This window comes from Rhinoraja longicauda, chromosome 1 (assembly GCF_053455715.1).
Source record: "Rhinoraja longicauda isolate Sanriku21f chromosome 1, sRhiLon1.1, whole genome shotgun sequence".
NCBI classification, from domain to species: domain Eukaryota; kingdom Metazoa; phylum Chordata; class Chondrichthyes; order Rajiformes; family Arhynchobatidae; genus Rhinoraja; species Rhinoraja longicauda.
In genome coordinates, this window is record NC_135953.1 from 59,917,667 (window position 1) to 59,939,175 (window position 21,509).

At 41.7% G+C, this 21,509-nt stretch overlaps 1 protein-coding gene across 1 annotated transcript in view; it reads left to right on the forward strand.

The window, feature by feature from the left end:
- The window catches only part of dlc1 (DLC1 Rho GTPase activating protein), a 387,268-nt gene that overhangs the window by 190,506 nt on the left and 175,253 nt on the right, over positions 1-21,509 (forward strand). Inside the window, exon 5 of the mRNA XM_078398141.1 lies at positions 7,395-7,428. Coding sequence (XP_078254267.1) covers positions 7,395-7,428 — 34 coding nt within the window. The remainder of the gene's footprint in view (positions 1-7,394; positions 7,429-21,509) is intronic.

Below are 21,509 nucleotides of genomic sequence, written 5' to 3' on the forward strand. Positions count from 1 at the left end.
GCAAAAATGAATGCAATTCAATATCGTAGCGCTACAATCCAGAAACAAGATCTGAAAAAGGATCTGCACAAAATCCCATAGGACTTCACCCATTTTCAAGTATTTGCCAAAATCTTGCTGTGAAGCAACCAGATGATGCCAACAGCCTTAAAGGCACAGTTCCCTTTGCAGCCACAAAGCAGCAACGCACGCACCTAGGCTGAAATGGAGGACAAGGAAGCTGCAGCAAAGCAGGGGATAATCCCCATGCTCTCTCAAAATTATGCACATTCCCTGCTTTATGACTGTCAAGGGAACTGTGTCTTTAAGGCTGTTGGCATCCTCTGTTTGCTTTAACACAATGTTTTGGGACATTGAGACACATGCCAGGAGATAGGTCTTGTGCATCAGGAGGAGCAAAGGGTCTACCAGGTCCATCATAAGAATAGGGACGACACACAATGCTTGAGCAACTCAATGGGTCAGGCAACATCCCTAGAGAACATGAATAGGTGACCATATCAGATCGGGACCCTTCAGACTCCAGCATCTATGGTTTCTTGTTTCTCCATTATAAGAGTATCCCAGCGGGGTGGTAACTACAGAATCCACACGCATTGGGGAAAAAGTCGAAAGAATAGGCAAGCTGCTTTAAGCTTTGGCCAGGACTGCAAATATCAAATCATGAGAATCAGTTTCATATAGATAGAAGACCAAGACAATCACCTTATATTAGTGATTATCATGTAATTCAATGAGGTAGAAGTAGAATACGTTGGTCAGAACAAAGGGTGGTGGGTTGGCCAGAACAAAGGGTGGTGGGTGTATGGAACAAGCTGCCAGAGGAGGTAGTTGAGACAGGGGTTATCACAACATTTAAGAAGCAGTTAGGCAGACACATGGATAGGACAGGTTTGGAGGGATATGGACCAAATGCTGGCAGGTGAGACTAGTGTAGCTGGGCATGTTGGCCGGTGTGGGCACATTGGGCCGAAGAGCCTGTTTCCATGCTGTATCACTCGATGACTCTGTCCAGCAGGCCGTGGCAGACATAGAGCAAGTGTTCAGCAAAGAAGGCCACCTAGTCGACACTTGGTCTCGCCGATGTAAAGGACACCACATCGGGAGCACAGATTATCCTGTTTCTGGTGTAAAACAAATCAAAGAAGGGGAGAGTGGTGAAAACTGGTTCTTAAATTACCAAGAAAATGACTTGTGTAGGATCGAAGCTGCTGAGTTACTATTGTCCATTTTACACTGCAGCTGAAGACCAATCTCATTCCCGATTTAAAAAATAAATGCATTCCATTAGGACATAAGTTTAAGACGGAGGGGAAAAGATTCTGTTTCCACACTCCCGTATCACTCTAAGACTCTATCTATGACTCTAATAATCAGGAACAATTTTTCACATTAATGTTCCCCAAAAGGCTGTGTACACTGGGCCTGTGGAAAGTTTCAAGGTCGATAATATTTTAGATGATAACGTTAACCTCTACTTCAGAAAGGGTCATCAATAGAGATAAAACAAAGTAAACTTGTGCAAGTGGTTATTTTATTTCAATACTCCAGGGTAAGAAAACTATTTTACTTTCATTGGCCTTTACTCGATATTCTGAAGGAATTGCCCTATAAATAATAACTTCAAACCTGAACAAAACTAAGCAATGTAATAATATGCAGAATTGCCTGGATGCACTTCACCTTACATAGAAAATACACTCTATTTTAAAAAGCAAGCGTGAGCAGCAAAATACCATTTCAGGAAGGCTCTTTGCAATTTCAACAACAGATACTGACTGCTTCAGCTCCAACCATTATAATATTATTGTAAATTATGATTTATTCAGAATGGGACCAGCTTACTCGTAATTATCTGAGCCGTCAGCATTTGCAAAGCTGCACTCCTCGGACCTGTGAAATCCAAATTAAACACATGTGGAGCATGGACACCAGACGACCAGACGGGTAATTTTGCCTTCATGCTGAATCTTGGTTGCCTGGAGAAATGCGAGAAGATCAAAAGCACACTCCAGCATGTGAGCAGGCATTGCCTTTGATACCAAGGGCTTTGTTGTTTTTCTGGTATTAGCTTATCCCGCTCGGTACCTGAAGGGATGTAAGAGATTTGACCATCTTATTGATTTACCCGCAGCTGAGCTGCAGAAACTGTTCTTTACAAGATTATAAGAAACTTACTGATGAAGAAGGTCATTCAGTCCATTCCCATAATGCAGTTATTCAGTGAGAAATGACTGTCCCTCCTTTATAAAAGTATCAGAATGTTTCTTAAACGTTTCCATCAATAGTTCAACTAAAAATCTGTTCCACGTATTGATCGCCAATGATCACTTGTTAAATAATCATCTTTTACTAGTTTGGTTTTACCTAAATTGTTCATTCCTAAATAGTGTTCCAGATTAACATTTTCATATTTCTGACAGTCTCATCTGATCCTTTAAGTCTGAGGAAGAGTCTCGACCCGAAACGTCACCCATTCCCTCACTCCTAGATGCTGCCTGACCTGCTGAGTTACTCCAAAATTTTGTGATACCTTCGATTTGTACCAGCATCTGCAGTTATTTTCCTACACCTGATCCTTTAACATCATCTTTCAACTTAGTGAGTAAAGTTGGGAATTGCTGAATTTGCTGCGTAACTGGGTTTTGTTTGCAGTAGCTTTTTGGCCTCATACATAAGAACCACGTGCATGATACTTGCATGAGATACTGGAGAATAGTATAGGTCCTCCCCAAATTGCGAATTACCTACTTGTACATATGAATGAATGTGGGGACATCAGCTCCTGCACAGGCCTCTTCCGCTGCATGGGAACATGATTTGTAGCAATGGTTGAATTAAACACACTGGTTTAACTTTAACTACGCCCTTGATTAGCCTCTATTAGCCCTTAAAATATGTTGCCAAGCAGGTGCATATCCAACTTGTGAACTATTGGAGTTTATGACTAGTTCTAAACGGAACCATGTCATGTTGTAGGGACGACCTGAATTCCCAATGTAAGGCAGGGTGGTGAGTGAAAGGGAAAGCAAATAAAGAGAAAACAGGTGGTGACAGGACTTGGAACTTGTATTCCGAGAGTGGCTTATTAAAATATATATTTTTAATTTAAAAGGAATAAAAGCCATGAAGATCAAAGAATAACTGCAGTTGAAATGGTTATAAAGCATAGGGCGGCACAGTGGTGTAGCAGTAGAGATGCTACCTGACAGCATCAGAGACAGGGTTCGATCCTGACTACGGTTGCTGTCTGTATTGAGTTTATACTTTATCCCTGTGACTGCGTGGGTTATCTCCAGCTGCTCCGGTTTTGGCTATGTTTAAAAAAATCAGTAAAAATTGTGAAACTGTCCCTAATGTGTGGGATAGTGTTAGAGTATGTGGATCACTGGTCGGCGCGAACTCAGTGGGCCGAATGGCCTGTTTCCACGCTGTATCTCTAAAGTCAATCTAAAGTCTACTTTTAACAATAAACCAACAAGAAAAGACAAAAGACACAAATTGCTGGAGTAACTCAATGCTTCAGGCAGCATCTTTGGCGAATGTGGATCCCTCCGTGTCTTCCAGAGACGCTGCCTAATCTGCAGAGTTACTCCAGCACTTCGTGTCCTTTTTTGCAAAGTAGGTTCTGCAGTTCTTTGTATTTCAAAAAAAGCTAAAGGTAATTTTATGACAAAATAGTTTTTTATATACAGGAAAACCTCAATGTTCCTGCCTCCTCATGATGCTCTGTCGGGGACAGTTAGAGAGACCCAACATTGCCATTGTTCCAATGATCCTTTACCACAGCCACACCTAAGTTTGATCTCACCAGAAATTACAGGATAATAAGGAGTACCTGTTGGTGCGACCAGTAAACCAAGGGCCTTTTGGATGCTGTTAAAAAATAATGTAAGACTTTACAATTTGAAGTAAAATATATTCCTGTTGAAATTGTGGTGTAACTTTCCAAAATTCAGATCTAAATGATAATACAACTATTTGGGATGGTAATGCTATTTCAACGTAAAGCAATTGCTGCTCAAGTCTCTTAGAGACGGAAAGCAGTAATAAAAGAAATGATCCTAAGAACCTCACCTGAGGCACATCCACAGCGGATTGGACAGGTTATTGTGCTAATAGACATAGACACACCTACCACCTACCAGGAAAGTTCTGAAGAGAACTCCCATCAGAAGCAGAACTGCAGCAAGGAGGGAGTGACAACATATTCTGAGACAGCAGCAATGTATGTCCAAGTGGCACAGTGTCTCAGCGGTAGAGTTGCTGCTTTATAGTGCCAGACATCTGGGTTCCATCCTGACCTCAGGTGCTGCCTGTACAGTTTGCACATTCTCCCTGTGACCGCCTGGTTTTTCCCTCAGGTTCTCCAGTTTCCTCCAACATTCCAAAGATATGCAGGTTTGTAAGTTAATTGGCTTCTGTAAATTGCCCCTCATGTGTAGAATGCGAAACTGGGATAACACAGAACTAGTGTACAGGTGGGCGTGGACTCGGTAGGTCGAAGGGCCTGTTTCCACACTGTATCTTTAAACTAAACTGCAATCAAGGTCAAGGTAGCCTTGGAATTTATGCATCCAATTCTTTCCCGAATAATTTATGTCAATGTACTTCCTTCTTCATGGCAAATATTTTCAGGACCTTTCATGATGAACTGCCATTTCAATATGGAGACACAAAGAACTGCAGATACTTGATTCTTGAGTAAAATGCAAAGCACTGGAGTAATTCCATGAGTCAAGTAGCATCTGTGGAGGGAATAGATAGGCGATTTTATGGGATGGGCGAAGTGTTCCGACCCAAAATGTCACCCATCCATTCTCTCCAGAGATGCTTCCTAATCTGTTGAGTTACACTAGCACTTTGTGTTTTTTTGTAATTCTAGTAGACTGTGGAAATGTAGTTCCTGGTTTTCTCTTCAATCACTGCCAGTCCTGATCCTGTGTTGTATGTTATATTAAACCACGACAGGAGATAAATGTACTTAGGTAGCAAAATTCTGTTACACATAGATCTCCCTAATCCATCTACCCAGGCCTCCAATTTGTGAGCCAAGGTCTTGCCCCCTTGCCTGCCCCTTACACTGCAATCATCAGATATTCCTTTCAATCAATCCCCTGGGTCTCATCATGGTAATCTCCTCAAGATGATATTTTAAGTTTTCAAATGTGGACAGAGCCATAACTGCTACAGGCGGTGATTAAGAAACAATGCATAAAGATAAGATTGGACAAAAAACAAAAAAAGTTGTAAACACAACAGATCAGGAAACATCCATGGAGAGAAAAACAGAATTCATGTTTCAGGTCAGGAACTAACAGGCGTGCTGTGGCTGATTCTTTGAGTGCAGGTCTGGTGTAGGGAAGTAACACAGTAAGATGTGCGACATTCAACATCACAGCACAGGAACTGTCCCTTCGGCCACAATATCCATGCCGAACATGCTACCAGGTTAAACTAAGCACCTCTGCCTGCACATGATCCATGTTCTCAGGCACTCATCTTTTACATGGTGGTACATTGTGTGGGATGTTGCAGAACCTAAGGCTACATCTGATTGACAATGTGACAGATTGAATTTTATTTTAACAAAAAAATGATATAATTCCTTATCTTGGGGAAGATTTTGAACTTCAACTATGCTCCTAACTTCTTTGCAGTCAGAAATCCAAAAGTTTCCAAATTGCCTCTTGAGAGATGCTCAGATGGTTGGCCTATGGGTTTGGTGTAGAAAGGTACAAAGGTCAGAATGATCGTGAAGGGCCGAAGGGTCTGTTTATATATTGAACAGCTCTGAGACTCTATGATTCTGTGTTGGGATTCTGATTTTGAAGCCGGAAAACACGTTTATATCAGCTTGGTACAATAGACAATAGACAATAGATAACAGGTGCAGGAGTAGCCCATTCAGCACCGTCATTCAATGCGATCATGGCTGATCACTCTCAATCAGTACCCCATTCCTGCCTTATCCCCATACCCCCTCACTCCGCTATCCTTAAGAGCTCTATCCAGCTCTCTCTTGAAAGCATCCAACGAACTGGCCTCCACTGCCTTCTGAGGCAGAGAATTCCACACCTTCACCACTCTCTGACTGAAAACGTTCTTCCTCATCTCCGTTCTAAATGGCCTACCCCTTATTCTTAAACTGTGTCCCCTTGTTCTGGACTCCCACAACATTGGGAACATGTTTCCTGCCTCTAATGTGTCCAATCCCCTAATTATCTTATATGTTTCAATAAGATCCCCCCTCATCATTCTAAATTCCAGTGTATACAAGCCTAATTGCTCCAGCCTTTCAACATACGTCAGTCCCGCCATTCCGGGAATTAACCTAGTGAACCTACGCTGCACGCCCTCAATAGCAAGAATATCCTTCCTCAAATTTGGAGACCAAAACTGCACACAGTACTCCAGGTGCGGTCTCACCAGGGCCCGGTACAACTGTAGAAGGACCTCTTTGCTCCTATACTCAAATCTTTGCTCCTATACTGTACACAGTTCAGGGATGAACTTATCATCTCCTGTAGTTAAATTACATATGCAGACTGTGCACATTTTTCTCCAACTCTCTCCATTGTTGCTTCCTTTTAAAGGTTGCAACATCCAAATTGTGCTGCCTGAAATTTCTTCAAATAACTCCACAAAAATACCATTCTTCCGCATTTTTAACACTGCCATTGCTTAATTCCAGTAATGGTCCTCTTTTCTTTGAAACTTTAAAAGATCAATGATGACGATTAAAATTATAACTAAAATGGGCTATGAATGGCCCTCTTCCTCTCCAGGAACACCACCATAGAATAGGGACAAACAACGGAGGTGAATGGACACCTCAACAGTCTGTAGCCTGAGTCATGAATGTTTACCTCAGCCAGCCCCAGAAGTAGACAACATCTCTCCACTGTTGAGGTGGTGGCGCTGGAAATTCACTCTGCATACTTGATGAACCATTCTGCTGGAGGAACTCAAAGTGCAGCAGGAACACAATGGATCTTTAGACTTTAGAGATAGAGTGCAGAAACAGGCCCTTCAGTCCACTGAGTCCGCACCAACCAGCAATCACCCCGTACACTCGCACTATCCTACACACGAGGGACAATTCACATTTTTTTTACCAAAGCCAATTAAGCTACAAACCTGCACGTCTTTGGAGTGTTAGAGGAAACCGGAGAACCCGGAGATAACCCAAGAGGTTACATGGAGAACATACAAACTCCGTGCAGACTTCTAAATTGTGCGCCATTCCAGCTACCAAAACACCAGTGCAGATTTTATTCTAACAATTTTTAGCTTATTGCAAACATTCTGAAACTTGACTTACCATATTGTGCTAAATCATCTACAGTAGTTTATAATGTTATTTATTGCTTTATTTTAATATATTTTTGTAGGCAATGCCGATGATATCAGAAAAAGGAAAGGCTGGTGAGTAGATCTGTCTGTTACTTTTGGAATTTGTCATATTCCTTCAGCTTATTCTTTGGTCAAGCTTTGCTTCTCAGATGATGAATAGGAAATATGAAACTATGTTTTTTTTGGAGAATGCTTGAAATTTAATTGAATTTTTGTTAGCATTTCAATTTACTTCATAATCTCTTTGTGTGCACACATTCTGGAGGCTACTTATCACATCTGTGGATGCAGAATATGATGCTCATTGGCTATAAATGGTTATGTCTCGGTATGAATAGAGTTGGCTCACTCCAGTGTGTGGGAAAATTTTCATTAATTTCTGTAAAAGTGTCCAACCTTTCAAATTAACATATGCGGAGTGTTTTTACTTGGTCAAGGATTCCAAGTGTGGACTTCAAAGAATGCAGCATGAGTTCTTTATTCTCCGCATACAAATCTCTGATGCTTGAAGACATATTCTTGGGTGCAGAGTTTAGCAAAGATTTACATTCTGACAGAGCTTTCTTAATTCATCAGTCACTGTGCCAAATTGCTGTGTGGGAAAGGATGCTGTTTTGTTTTGAAGGAACAAATGCTGCATTGCTCAAATGTCAGGGGGTAAATAGCAAAATCTGTATATCTTTGCATTTTTATACTGCTGTTCTACCTTCTTTTCATCAGGAATTTCCATACACAGTGGTTGTTCACATCACAATCTGCTTTTTTGGCTATTTCCTAATGATTTTAATTTACATGCTTGGGGTGCTTATTTTGTCGACGGGTTTTAATTATTCGATGGAAAAAGTACTCACTCAGATTTATTTTGTGTACAAAACCAGGCAGATTCCCAATACAAAGGTAAAGTACGGTGGACATGGGAGTTGAGAATAATCAGATACATTTAACTGTTTCCTGCAAAATCGGAACAGTCTGCCTTGAAACATTCAGTGGCAGCATCCCAGACAAGTTAATGATTCAAATGCATTGGCCCTTTGGTACTAAGCCATTCTATGTATAATCCCAATTTTCTTTCCCAGTTCCAACTGAGAATTGTTGAAAGTGTGTCTGGTGTTTCTTCAAGTTTTACATTTTTAAATGAGGCATGGGATTGGGCTGTATGTGAGCCAGAGAATCCTAAACACAAACAAAGCAACACCATGTGATCTTTCTTTCAGCAAACTCCATTCTCCTATCCCAAGGACTTGAACAAGTTGACAACTTAGTCTCATCTGTCTCCTGGCTCTCAGAGCTGACTTGTAATGAGTTGGTGCATTTCCATCTAAGTTTCTAGGGAGTCTGTAGTGCAATAATGCTTCTAATCAAAGAACATGCCGTGAGGACGTCAACAATGCCACACTGGTGCAATAAGTCTGTTGTAAAAAGTGGAGGACTATCCGTATTCCTCAATGAGAGTGACCGAAGCACATTATTGAACAGTGTAGAGTCATGTTGATAATGTCCGAATACTTGTCCGGTGATTCATGTTTTATGGTTCTATGCATAACTAGCAATGCCAGCATTATTGCTCATCCCCAACTGCCTTTGCAAACTTGGTGGTGAGGCACCATCCTGAACTGCTGCACTCCTAGTTACATTGATACTTTATCACCGAAGGCTGATGCTGAAACCAGAAATGGAAAGTCCTCCCTTTCCTCTACTTCAACACAATTTTTTTTAAATGATTAAAACATACCATTCATAACTTTGCGCAATTGCAGAAGAATTAGTTATGTATATTAATGCCCTCACCAGCTTCTTATCTAGTTAGTGTGTCATCGCTCAAATGTTAATGCACTAGATGGCATCTTGGAAATGAAGCATCTTCTGCACTTCACGGTAAATCCATGTTGTAGAACTCAATGTTGCACCCATTCTACGCATTGTGTGCCTTCTCAGTTAATTTATTGGGGCTGGGTCAGCTGAAAAGGATGACCAAAATACCTTTCTCTCTTTTCATTCAAGTTGAGAAAAAAAGCCAAGATACAGTAGCTCCTGATTCCTTCGTTGACTGAAAACAAATTAAGAACCGAGATTCTTAATCAGAGTGACTCAATTTATGACTGACTGAATATGTGTGTATGTGTTATAATTATTCTGGATTTCCACTTCTTGCTGAGTATGTTTGTACAAAAATCATTTTTGATGTATTTTCTGTTTAAGATAATTAAATAGCTCTGTAATTGGTCTAATTCTCATTCTCTCTTGAATGCCAATTGTATGTGAAGACATAGAGTGGCCGAGATCATGGGAAGAGTCCTCCTGATTACAACTATTAGATGTTTCTATGAATTAAGCCTCGGTCAATTTGCCCAGAACTCTGCACAAGATCAGTGGAGCTCATGAGTAAAAATCATGAGGATGACTGCTACAAAGAAATGTATTGCCACTCGGATACAAAGAAATGGAGATTTTCTCAGGATTGGTCAGATAATCCTATCACCATGCATATCTAGACTAACCTTAATTTGGGGGCGTGGCTGTGTTCTGCAGCTGCGGCTCACCGGCAGTCTCCGTTTTTTTTTGTGTTTTTGTCATTGTCGTTGTTAAATGTACGTTTTGTTTTATTTTTAATTCTGTGTATGTGGTGGGGGGGGTGGGGGAAACCTTTTTTTCAATCTCCTCTTCAACGGAGATGCGACCTTTACCGTGTCGTATCTCCGTTCGCGCTATGGCCTAGCATCGTGGAGTCGGCGGCCTCCAGCTGGGATCGACCTCGAAGACTCCGGTCGCAAGGCCTGGACTTACCATCTCGGAGGCTTCGGCCGTGGGCCCTGCAGACCGCAACATCGGGAGTTCGCAGGTCCCTGGCTGGCGACCGGCTTTTGAGAGCTCCAGCCGTAGCAGCTTCGACCGCCCCGAAGCGCAAGGTACGATCAACCCGCCCGCAGGCCCTTCATCGCCCTGCGTGGCTCGGCCGCAGCACTTTCCATCGCCCGGTGGGGGCTCAGGCCCTTCATCGGCCTGCTTGGCTCGGCCCTGGGACTTTCCATCGCCCGGTGGGGGCTTCAAGGGGTTGGGAGCCTCGATCGCCTCGTGGCGCCACGGGAGAAGAATGAGGAGGAGATAAGACTTTGCCTTCCATCACAGTGAGGGTGTGCCTAGAGCAATCACTGTGATGGCTGTTTTGTGTAAAAAATTGTATCTGTGTGTCTTGTGCTTTTTGATGTCTGCTGCCGGACCCTGACGTGAGAGGACGCTGGCGTTGAGTATTCGCCGCTTTTCCGTCAGGATAGTTTGTCTGTTTGTTTCTATGTTAATTGTATTTGTAAAGCGCTTTGAGCATGTGATAAGGCGCTATATAAAATAAATATATTATTATTATTATTATTATTATTAATGTGTGGTGTACATAATCTAAGAATGCTCACTTCAGGTTTAAGCCTCTATTAGCAGCCTTGCCTCTGAGGTGGAGGATTGTGGTTCAAGTCCCATACCTATGACCTGAATGCAAATTCTAGATTAATCCTTTTTACAGTCCCTTGTGTGAAGGATGACATGCCTTCACTCCAGTTCTGTTGGCCCTTTGGTTATTGATGAGACCAATGTGGGAATGACAGATTGCTCGACAGATGAGTCAAGACGTGTTTGAGAGGGTGGGCAAGTGAGTGGTTTGTGGCGGTGCATTCCTTCTGACTCTGCTGTGCTCCTAATGCATGGACATGGTTCTCATTTGCCATCCCAAATATTCCATCTCTATTTCACTGGTCATGGGTTAGAGATACCCAAAATGATTGAGCACATCCTTCAAACGTTTCCTCTATCTGCCCCATAATCACATGGCAGAGCTCAGAATGGAGACGCAAGGAAGTGCAGATGCTGAAATACTGAGTGAAACACTTGAGTGACTCGGTGGATCAGGCAGCATCTGAGGAGGGAATGGATAGGTGATGTTTCAGGTGGGACGCTTCTTCAGACTGGACTCGTAATGTTTTGGGGGTCTGCTGTCAGGCATACGATTGACCTGGCCTGTAACTCAGGGGGTACTGTACGGTCAGAGATACCATCTTCCAGTAAATTGGGACCTTGAATTCCCAGGCACCCTTTGAAGAGTAGGAGAGCTCTTCTTCAACATCCTCACTGAAATATTATCTATTCATTATCCCCTTGCTGCTTATGGAAGTTGCCAAGATTCCCAGAATATAGGACAATTGTATTTCAAAAGTGGTTAAATTGTTGTAAAGTGGTTTGGGATATCCTGAGGTCAGGAAAGATTATTTAGAACAGAGTGAAAATGAGAGCATTTCTTGCTTTAAAGCTGCAAGTTTATATCTTGAAAAGCATAAAATAAAATGCAATTACGTTTTATTCTTTCATGTAAGTAATGTGAAAAATTGAAGAACGTATAATTTGTTCCTTCGTTGGAGCTGAGAAGAACATTTTATCATGGTGTCAGTGAATTACATTATTTCTAGCTGACAGTTGTAACAGTTATATTACAGCTAAAAATAATGTTATTACAAGAGAATCTTAATCCTGATATGGATTAAACCTGATGACCTTTCATTATATGATGTCACAGTTCCTTTTATGGAAATAGTTTGAAAAGGTCAATGTGGCATTCACTCTTTTAAATATTCTGAGACAATAAACTTTAGTTATACTATTAACTCAAGAAGAAGCAACATGACATTTCATATTAATTAATATTTAAAAATGGTGCACATAACATTTAATGAAATTCTGCACCTCAAAAATATGTCTCAACAATGTCTGGATTGTCATGACTGTAAAAATAGAGCCAGTAGATATTATATATTTATATTATATATGAAATCACAGAGGTGTAAAAAAGGAATTGATGTAGTCCGAGCTTTTCATCATACAGGAGGAATTGTTAACAGTGAAGCTGGAGGTGAACAAGTGAGAAAGAAGGAGAGAGTTTCATTGAGTAACACTGAAGTGGTTGAAACCTATAATCACGGCAAAATGTTGGGCCAGAAGAATAAATGCAGGACCAAAAGTAACGCGAATAGATAGAGTGAGACAGATGCAATAATGGAGAAGGTTGTGAACACCCAGACACGAACCTGACATTATACCAAGGTGAGACACAAAGTGCTGGAATAACTCAGCGAGTCAGGTCACATCTCTGGAGAATGTAACGAAAAGGAACTGCAGATGCTAGTTTATACCACTGATAGACACAATATGCTGGAGTAACAGCGGAATCTCTGGAGAAAATGGATTTTCAGTCACGTTTCAGGTTGGGATATTGTAGGGAAAGAGCCTGAAGATGGGTCCCAACCCAAAACATCACATTAATTTTTTCCGGAGATGCTACCTGACCCATTGAGTTACTCATGCATTTTGTGTCTATCTCTGGAGAGCATGGATAGGTGAGGTCTCATATTGGGACCCTTCTTCAGACTCTGAACATCACATATCCATGTTCTCCAGAGATAGACATCATGTTATCCATGATGCTGCCTGACCTGCTGAGTTACGCCACCACTTTGTGGGTTTTTTCTCATAAACCAGCATCTGCATTTCCTTGCGTCTATGTTGTATCAAAGTGTTCAGGATCCACAGATGTTGATGAAGGACTCTGATCCAATGATTCAAAAATCATGCGGACAAAATAATAACCATACAAGTACAAGTCTATGAAGCAGCTCTGCCAACTTTTGCACAAACCAAAGGTCAATAAGAACATCTGGGCCAGGTTTGGATTTGGTACCAAGGTTGTGATCGGGTGGTCTGTCTCTTGTGATTGTTAATATTCCTGCTAGGCCACTTCAAAGGACATTTGTACGGAACTGGAGTCATACAAAGTGTGGGCCGTGTAGGAGAAAGGAATTTCATCCGTAAAGGCCGCTGGACTTTTGAACAGCATTGTATTCATTTTTGCTGATTCCAGTCGTTTACTGTGAAATGTTTTATACCGTGCAGAAATGTGAACTTACGTTTTGTAATTAAAAGTAGAAAGAGGATATATTTGATGATTTACAACAAAAAGCAATTGAGTTCAGATCCAATGCCTCAAGGCTGCAGTAGTACAGACAGATTCCACATGGAACATAATCAGGTCAAAAAGGCACTTTGTTGCGGAGAAATCAGCCGCTTTATAAATTTTAATAAACGCAGGACAAAAAGTAAAAGAGGGCGAAATGGAAGCCTGTTTCCATTTCATACTGCAATCTGCAATGAAGGGCTTGCATTTCTCCACAGCACAATACGATGATCTAAGGGTCAGAGCACAGGATAGGGAAGAGGCAGCATCATGTGACCTTGCAGGCCAAGGTTCACAGCATGATGACCTTTAGCAGCAGGTTGACGCATCAGCAACTGTGATAGATCAAGGCCCAGCTGGTCCCTATATTCAATGGAATGTTTTTAATCTGTGCTGCAATAAAGGTTCTAATAACAAGGAACGTGAGATGGAAGAGAGGTGAGGTTCCATTTTTGTTTAATATCCCGATGATTGACTTTCAGAAGATTATTTTATATTGCACAGTTAATTAGTAACAGTTCAACCCTGATGATAGAAATATCAGGGTGAGTGTTTATATAAACGAGTATCATGGCAGAGTTCAAAACCATGAACAAAATAGCAAAAGGGTAGATGAAAATTTGACTTCTACTCTTTCCATAGTGATAAACGAAGTTTGAAATGGAGCATCCAAATCATGGTGGCTATTGCTCTGTTGCTGGGCTGAGAGCCAATTGAATCATAGAATCGTAGAGTTATACAGAATGGAAACAGTCCCCTCTGGCCCATCTCTTCCATGCCATTCAAGATGCCCCATCTAAGTTCATCCCAATTGTTTGCATTTAGCCCATATCCCTTTAAACCTTTCCTATCTATGTACCTGTCCAAGTGTCTTGTAAACACTGTTATAGTACCTACCTCTGGCAGCTCGTTCCATATAATCACACCATCGACTGTTCGAAAAAGAAATTGCCCTGCAGGTCCCTATTAAATCTCCCTGCTCTCACTTTGAACCTATGTCCTCTGGTTCTTGAAGATTAAATCCCTGTTGATTAAAGATTTTATGTCAGATTTCAGTGCTGTAGTTAACTGTGCAGAGTATTGTATATACTATGGATATTGTTAGCTTATGAAATGGAGGGACCACCTTATCTTTATGCATTTAACTTACGCCACTGCCCCTAGAGCTCTGCCTCTCCCAATTGTTGGTCCTCCCAAGAGCCTCTTCCACCGTGGTGGCTCAGAGCCATCCATGCACCTGGAGTTGCCCAGCATGCAACCAGTTCCAAACATGCACCAGGTGTCACCGCTGAGAAAAATAGATCCAAAATATCGAATCCTCAACTAATATTTCTCCCGTGTCCTCTTCAGCAGATGGTACACAATGCTACCAGTCATCTAGTCACGTTATCCTTCATGTGTGTCCACATATTGAGCATCCTTAGACTTTTCTATTCTGCTTGTTATCACAACCAACTTCACTTAATGTTATCAGAGGAAACATCAGAGCAGGAACTCTACCTGATAACCTTTGCACACTCAATGTTAGCTGGACTTATATGAAATAGCTCAGGATATAATCAAGAATCAAAATCTGTTCTGCATAGTTTAACCAGAATTCATCTTGACAAAGAATCAGGGAGAACCAGGCAGAATATGAACAGATTTCAATTTTAAGATAAAGGAAACAAAATTCGATAACCTTGCATTATTTTATCAGGTTCAACCTAATTGGACGACAATTATGTACACCCTACTCATGCGCCCAAACATAATTGGATGTGCAAGGCTCAGTTGAGTTAAACATCATCCGAATGCTCCCGATCATGACATCAAACTGATGTTAAGCACCTTGCTTCTTCTTAGCAGGGATCTAGCATCTAAAATTTGGCACCGCTGCATATGGTTAGCCTATATTATTTAGTTTAGAGATAAAGCGTGGAAACAGACCCTGTGGCCCACTGAGTCCACACCATCCAATGATCACCCATACACTAGTTCTAGCCTGCACACAAGGGGCAATTTGCAGAAGCCAATTAACCTGCAGGTTGGAATGTGGGAGGAAACCAGAGGATCCAGAAGAAGCCCATGTGGTCACAGGGAGAACATATAAAATCCATACAGATAGAATGCACAGTTAGGATCGAACCTAATCTCCGGAACTGTAAGGCAGCAACGCTACTGCTGTGCCACTGTGTCGACCTAACTCATTCTGCATCCTGATCAGTGGAAGGCTTTGTTGACCTAGATAATTGCATATATTGTGCTTCTTCTTGCCCTCATGTGACACATGAGTTTTGCTACTGGACTTACCGCAATCTCTGTGGTACTGGCAATCTGCAGTGGGGGTCCCTTCTCCCTGTCCTGTGACTATTGTAGGGTTTTGTCATTGTTGCAGTCAGCTTTAGTTGGTTCAGCTATATAGTAGGTACTCGCAGAAACTTAATGACCCAGTTTCCAATTTCTTATCATTTTTAGCTTGCACTTGCCAAGCCAATATATTTGTATTAGTTCCTGCAATGTTATCTTGCTTAAATAATTCATTATCAAACATTTCTTCAGATCAAAGTTGTAGTCTAAACCTTAGATACCAGAGGCTAGTCACATTTGTTTGCATTTAGCACATAGACCTCTAAACTCTTCCTATCCATATATCTGTCCAAAGGTCCTTTAAAAGTCATCATTATATCCACATCTATAGCTTACTCCAGCAACTCATTCCAGATACTGACTACCCTCTGAGTGAAACAGCTGCCCCTGAGGTCCCTTTAATCCCACCCCCACCCCCACCACCCCACCACTCACCCGAAGCCTATGCCCTTTAGTTTTAGAATCCTCGGAAACTAAAGCGTTTATACTATCTCAATCCAAATCATGAACGTTTTCTGTTCTGACATAAATCACACAAATGACAATAGTTTTATATTCAAATTTCCCCAAATGCCTGTAAGAACACTTAAGCTGAAATATTGACTAGCTTCCTCCGAACTTTGTTGCTTGTTGATTCCTGGACATGACTCCTGAAGTCATTTGCTGATTTATTCATATTCAGTATTTCAATATACATTCATTGATATGATTTTTTTGCTATATCATTAATTATGTGATCGAAGTATTGAACTAGCCAAACACTGCGGCAGCCCAAGAATTATTTACAGAGTGGATGCTAGGGTTTGGGTATTTACTGAGGCAAGTTAGGTCACTAAATGTAGGGTGCCACATCCTTGCTCTTCCAGTTTTGGGGAGACACTATCAAGGAGATTTTGGCGAGTTGCTGCAGTATGTTTCGTAAATAGTACATGCTGCATCATGGAGACCCAATGACAGAGAGAATGAATGTTTAGTGTCGTGATTTATTATTGAGTTTCCTGAATTTGTTTGAATCTCTAAGCATCTGGACAAACACAGCATACTCTTCCATTGTCTTCTGCAATAATATATAAGGTTAAAAAAAACATATTTAAAAAAAACGGAACCAATTCTAGCGAGGGTCCCCAATGAGGTAGCTGGTAGGTCGGGACCACTCTCTAGTTGGTGATGGGATGGCACAGTTGCCTGATAACAGCTGGGAAGAAACTGTCCCTGAATCTGGAAGTACTCATTTTCACTCTTCTGTACTTCTTTCCTGATTGGAGAGGAGAGAAGTGTGAGTGTCTGGGCTAGATTTTTTTTAGATTTAGATTTAGATTTACAGCGCGGAAACAGGCCCTTCAGCCCACCGAGTCATCGCCGCCCAGCGATCCCCGCACATTAACACTATCCTACACACACTAGGAACAATTTTTACATTTACCCAGTCAATTAACCTACATACCTGTACGTCTTTGGAGTGTGGGAGGAAACCGAAGATCTCGGAGAAAACCCACGCAGGTCACGGAGAGAACGTACAAACTCCGTACCATCCTTGATTATGCTGGTGGCCTTCCCGAGACAGCGTGAAGTGTAGATGGAGTTAATGGAAGGGAGGTTGTATTTTTTTATGATGGTCTGAGCTGCGTCCACAATACTCTGCAATTTCTTGCGGTCTTGGATGGAGCTGATCCCGAAGCTATAGCTGTGATGCATCCAGGTAAAATGCTCTGCATGGTGCAGCTGTGGTGTCAAACTACTTCCTTCACAATTGACCCTCAATGTTGGTAACGGGAAGGATTGTGTGTTACCCAGAGATGCTCTAGTGCAGAGGTTCCCAACCTTTTTTGGCCCGTTTACACATGGCAACTTTTCGAAAGTAAATTTACCCCCACCCTATTTTGTTCAGTAATTTGAGTTTACACTTCTACCATAATAAAGCAACCGACAAAGCGGAAATTTTAAAATGCCGTTTTTAACATTATTATTTTGTTCAAATTTACCCCCTGGGTAGGTGAAATTTACCCCCTGGGTAGGTGAAATATTTGGGGTAAATTTACCCCAGGTTGGGAATCCTTGACTCTTGGTTGCAGTGGGAGCTGTGTGTTTGGACTAGCCTGAGGAACAAGTGGTTTCATCCAAATTCAAACATTTATGAGCAGTAAACCATTTATCATGTCTCTATATGGGAGTAATAGAGTTAATCTATCTTCTTAATCTATCTCAATAGTGATAAAATGACAAAATTGTAACCAAAATATTGACATTGATTGCTGCTGAGGTTCTGATAGAAGGCAATGACTGAACTATTGGTTTAATCTATGAAATTAATAAACATATGTTTGTCTGCAAGGATAAAATCAAAGACTAGAGGGCATGGCTTGTAGGTGCGAGGGGAAAGTTCAAAGGAGTTGGTGCAGGGCATTTATTTTACACAAAGTGTGGAGGGTGCCTGGAATATGCTGCCTGGAGTGATGGAGGTAACTACAACAATGGCATTGAAGAGGCTTTTGGGTAGGCACATGGACACGCAAGGATTGGAAGGATAGGGATCATGTGCAGGCAGAGGAGATTACTTTAACTTGACATCATGTTCGACATTTAAATTGTTGGCCGAAGGGCCTGTTCCTGTTCTAATTTCCCATGAAAAGCAACACTCTCTTTGATTTTGTGAATCTTTTCAAGTGAAGGACTTTCATTTGTTGTTTGATTAGTCTAGCTTGTTCACACATGTTTACATTCCTTTTAACTTCAATATGAGCCTTTGCTGACAGTTTCTCCAGCAATGTACATGCTCATTTGCAGCTGGAGATGCACATGCTTGTTGACTCACAAGGTATGGGCAAATGAACCCTCAATGACAGGAATGTGTTACGCCCACCATTAAAAGTTTATCATAAGGTCATCGGAAATAGGAGTAGAATTAATCCAAACGGCCCCTCAAGTCTACTCCGCTATTCAATCATGGCTGATCTTTCTCTCCCTCCTAACCCCATTCTGCTGCCTTCTCCCCATAACTTCTAACACCTGTACTGATCAAGAATCTAAGTATCTCTGAAAGAGAAGCTCGCATGGTCGTCGGTGGCAGCACAACAACCCAACTTTTGCAAGCAAAGATTGGAAGGTGTGGAAGAAATTATTTGTCCTGTTTGGTTCATTAATGATAAATTGCTGCACACAAATACATTATTATGAAACAAATATCATCCAAAGGTTGGGTGCCTATTGTCAAAATGTATACAGCAAGATAAAAGTATAACTGCCGTTGAATATCAAAAGTAAGGATCATTGTGCCTGATCAGAATAAACTCAGATTAGTTTGCTTCCATGGCCATTTTCTTTATTCTTAGGTCACTAATATTTTTGTAAATGTTTTAAAACATAATGTTTCTAAATGCAATATTTCAGTTTTAGTGACAACATTGTGCCATTGACTGGCATCAGTCAGAATAGCAAGAATAATATTAGGATTCATTTAACATTGTTCAGAGAAAGACAATTTAAGATGACAAACAGCCACTATTCCCATTCCTGTTTACTGTATCATGAAGGAATGTGTTGGGTTGCCATCGTAACAGCGGTGAAGATAAGATCAGGATCTGGTTCCACTGCGATGGCCTCCTGATTCACATCATCAACCAGTATTTATTATCTAGCTTGCACTATCGACCACTTTTAAAATGTATGTCTTTGGCCGCAGAATGCTCTGAGACATCTTTTGTTTGGATGCTATCTAAAAGTGCAGGAAGGAACTGCAGATGCTGGTTTAAATAGAAGATAGACACAAAATGCTGGAGTAACTCAGCGGGACAGGCAGCATCTCTGGAGAGAAGGAATGGGTGACGTTTCACGTCGAGATGTTTCTTGTCTGAAGAAGGGTCTTGATCCGAAATGTCACCCAATCCTTCTCTCCAGAGATGCTGCCTGTCCCGCTGAGTTACTCCAGCCATTTGTGTCTATCTCCTATCTAAAAGCACCTTCTATCTACTTAAGCTCACAGATGTAGATGGTCTTGACATTATTCTCTGGCGCAAACATTGTGGACCGAAGGGCCTGTTCAATGGTTTCTTTATTATCACTTGTACCAAGGTACCAAGAAATGCTTTTTTTTGCATTCAGATCAACGACTATCACCATACATGAGCACAAATCCCTGGTTTGTTCAGAATGCACTGAACAAAGCACAGAATCCGTCTCCAAGAGTCACATTTTCGCACCATTTTACAGTCCCAGCAGCGGCTGGCCAGAAAGGCCCGTTGCAGCCGTTGCCTCCATTCCTGTTGACACATGAACCATCGTCCCTCTCCTTGCAGCCTTTGTTCTGCGGGGGGGGGGGGGGGCTCCTGCAGCCGTCCTTGAGGGTGCAGAAGGTAAGACCTCTCGGTTCCTCTTACCAGTCCTTTATCCACCATCTGCCACCATCACCTTCCATCCTCCTCTCTGATTCTCGGTCTTCAGGGGCGAGTAGAGGCCGGGCTTGATGGCTTCCCCCCCGGGTGGGTTCCCATTTTGACGGCGGGTGAGCCAGGCCTGCTGTTGGGATATGGCCACAGCTCACCGGGAGACCTTCTCGCCGTGCACGGCTCGTTTCTTGTGCTGTACTGTTCCATGTTCTATTAAAACAACATTTAATGATTTAAAAAACATAAATACTTTTGGCGGCACGGCAGTGCAGTGACAGAGTTGCTCCTTTGCAGCGCCAGAGACTCGGGTTGAATCCTGACCATGTGTGCTCTCTATGGAGTTTGTATGTTCTCTCTATGACCGCGTGGGTTTTCTCACAGTGCTCTGGTTTCCTCCCACACTCCAAAAGCCGTATAGGTTTGTAGGTTAATTTGGCTTCGGTAAAAATTGTAAATTGCTCCTAGTGTGTAGGATAGTGCTAGTGTATGGAAATCGCTGGTCAATGCAGACTCGGTGGCCAAAGTGCTTGTTACCATGCTGTATATCTAAACCAAACTAAACTAAACTTTTAAGGACTTGAGAACATTAACAGAAACACAATCGATTAATACAAAATGTAAATCACCATATTCAAATAAATGGGTTTGCTGTTCCTACATCAGGTTTAACCTGATAGAGGGTCAGCGGGCAGATTCCAATGGATAGAATCTGGGGAAATGCAACTAAATTATAGTCCTCCATTGGACTCCATGTGAAAGCAGTGGCAGAACATCTCGCTAACAGATCTCATGCAACAAGGTCAGTCTGAAGAAGGGTCCTGACCCGAAACGTCACGCATCCTTTTTCTCCAGAGATGCTGCCTGACCCGCTGAGTTACTCCAGCACTTTGTGTCCATCTTTGAGCTTTCTGCCATTGTGTGAGAGTGCCAAACTTTCGACAGTCGGGTAAATGCCAGTAATTCATCACAGAAGTGTCTGCATTTCCCAGCCAGTGCTAGCCCTAAAAGTTATGATTATTCACTTCCAAAATGCTGAATGGAAAAAAAGTTAACGTGTATGTAGAAATTTTCCAGCACTGAGCTTTGAGGATTTTTAAATATCTACAAACATATGGTAAAAGAACAGATACCGGCGACTGTTAAATTACCCATATATCTCATTACATTTCAGACACGACACTCCCAGTTGTGATTTTAGTCAATCAAGCACGAGATTCTTTAGCTATTAAGGTATGCAGAATTTCTCCCAAAAGGAAGGAAACATTTCTGACCACATGGTTAGTATATACAAGGCTTAGGGTAATTTCTAGCCTTCACTGAATACAAAAGGGCAGAAATGTAATTATGGTGGTCAATGCTGGAAGGGTGTGGGTCCCTTGATCATCTGCTGCAATGAGAAGAAGAAGATTGAACTAGTTTAACAAATTTGTTAA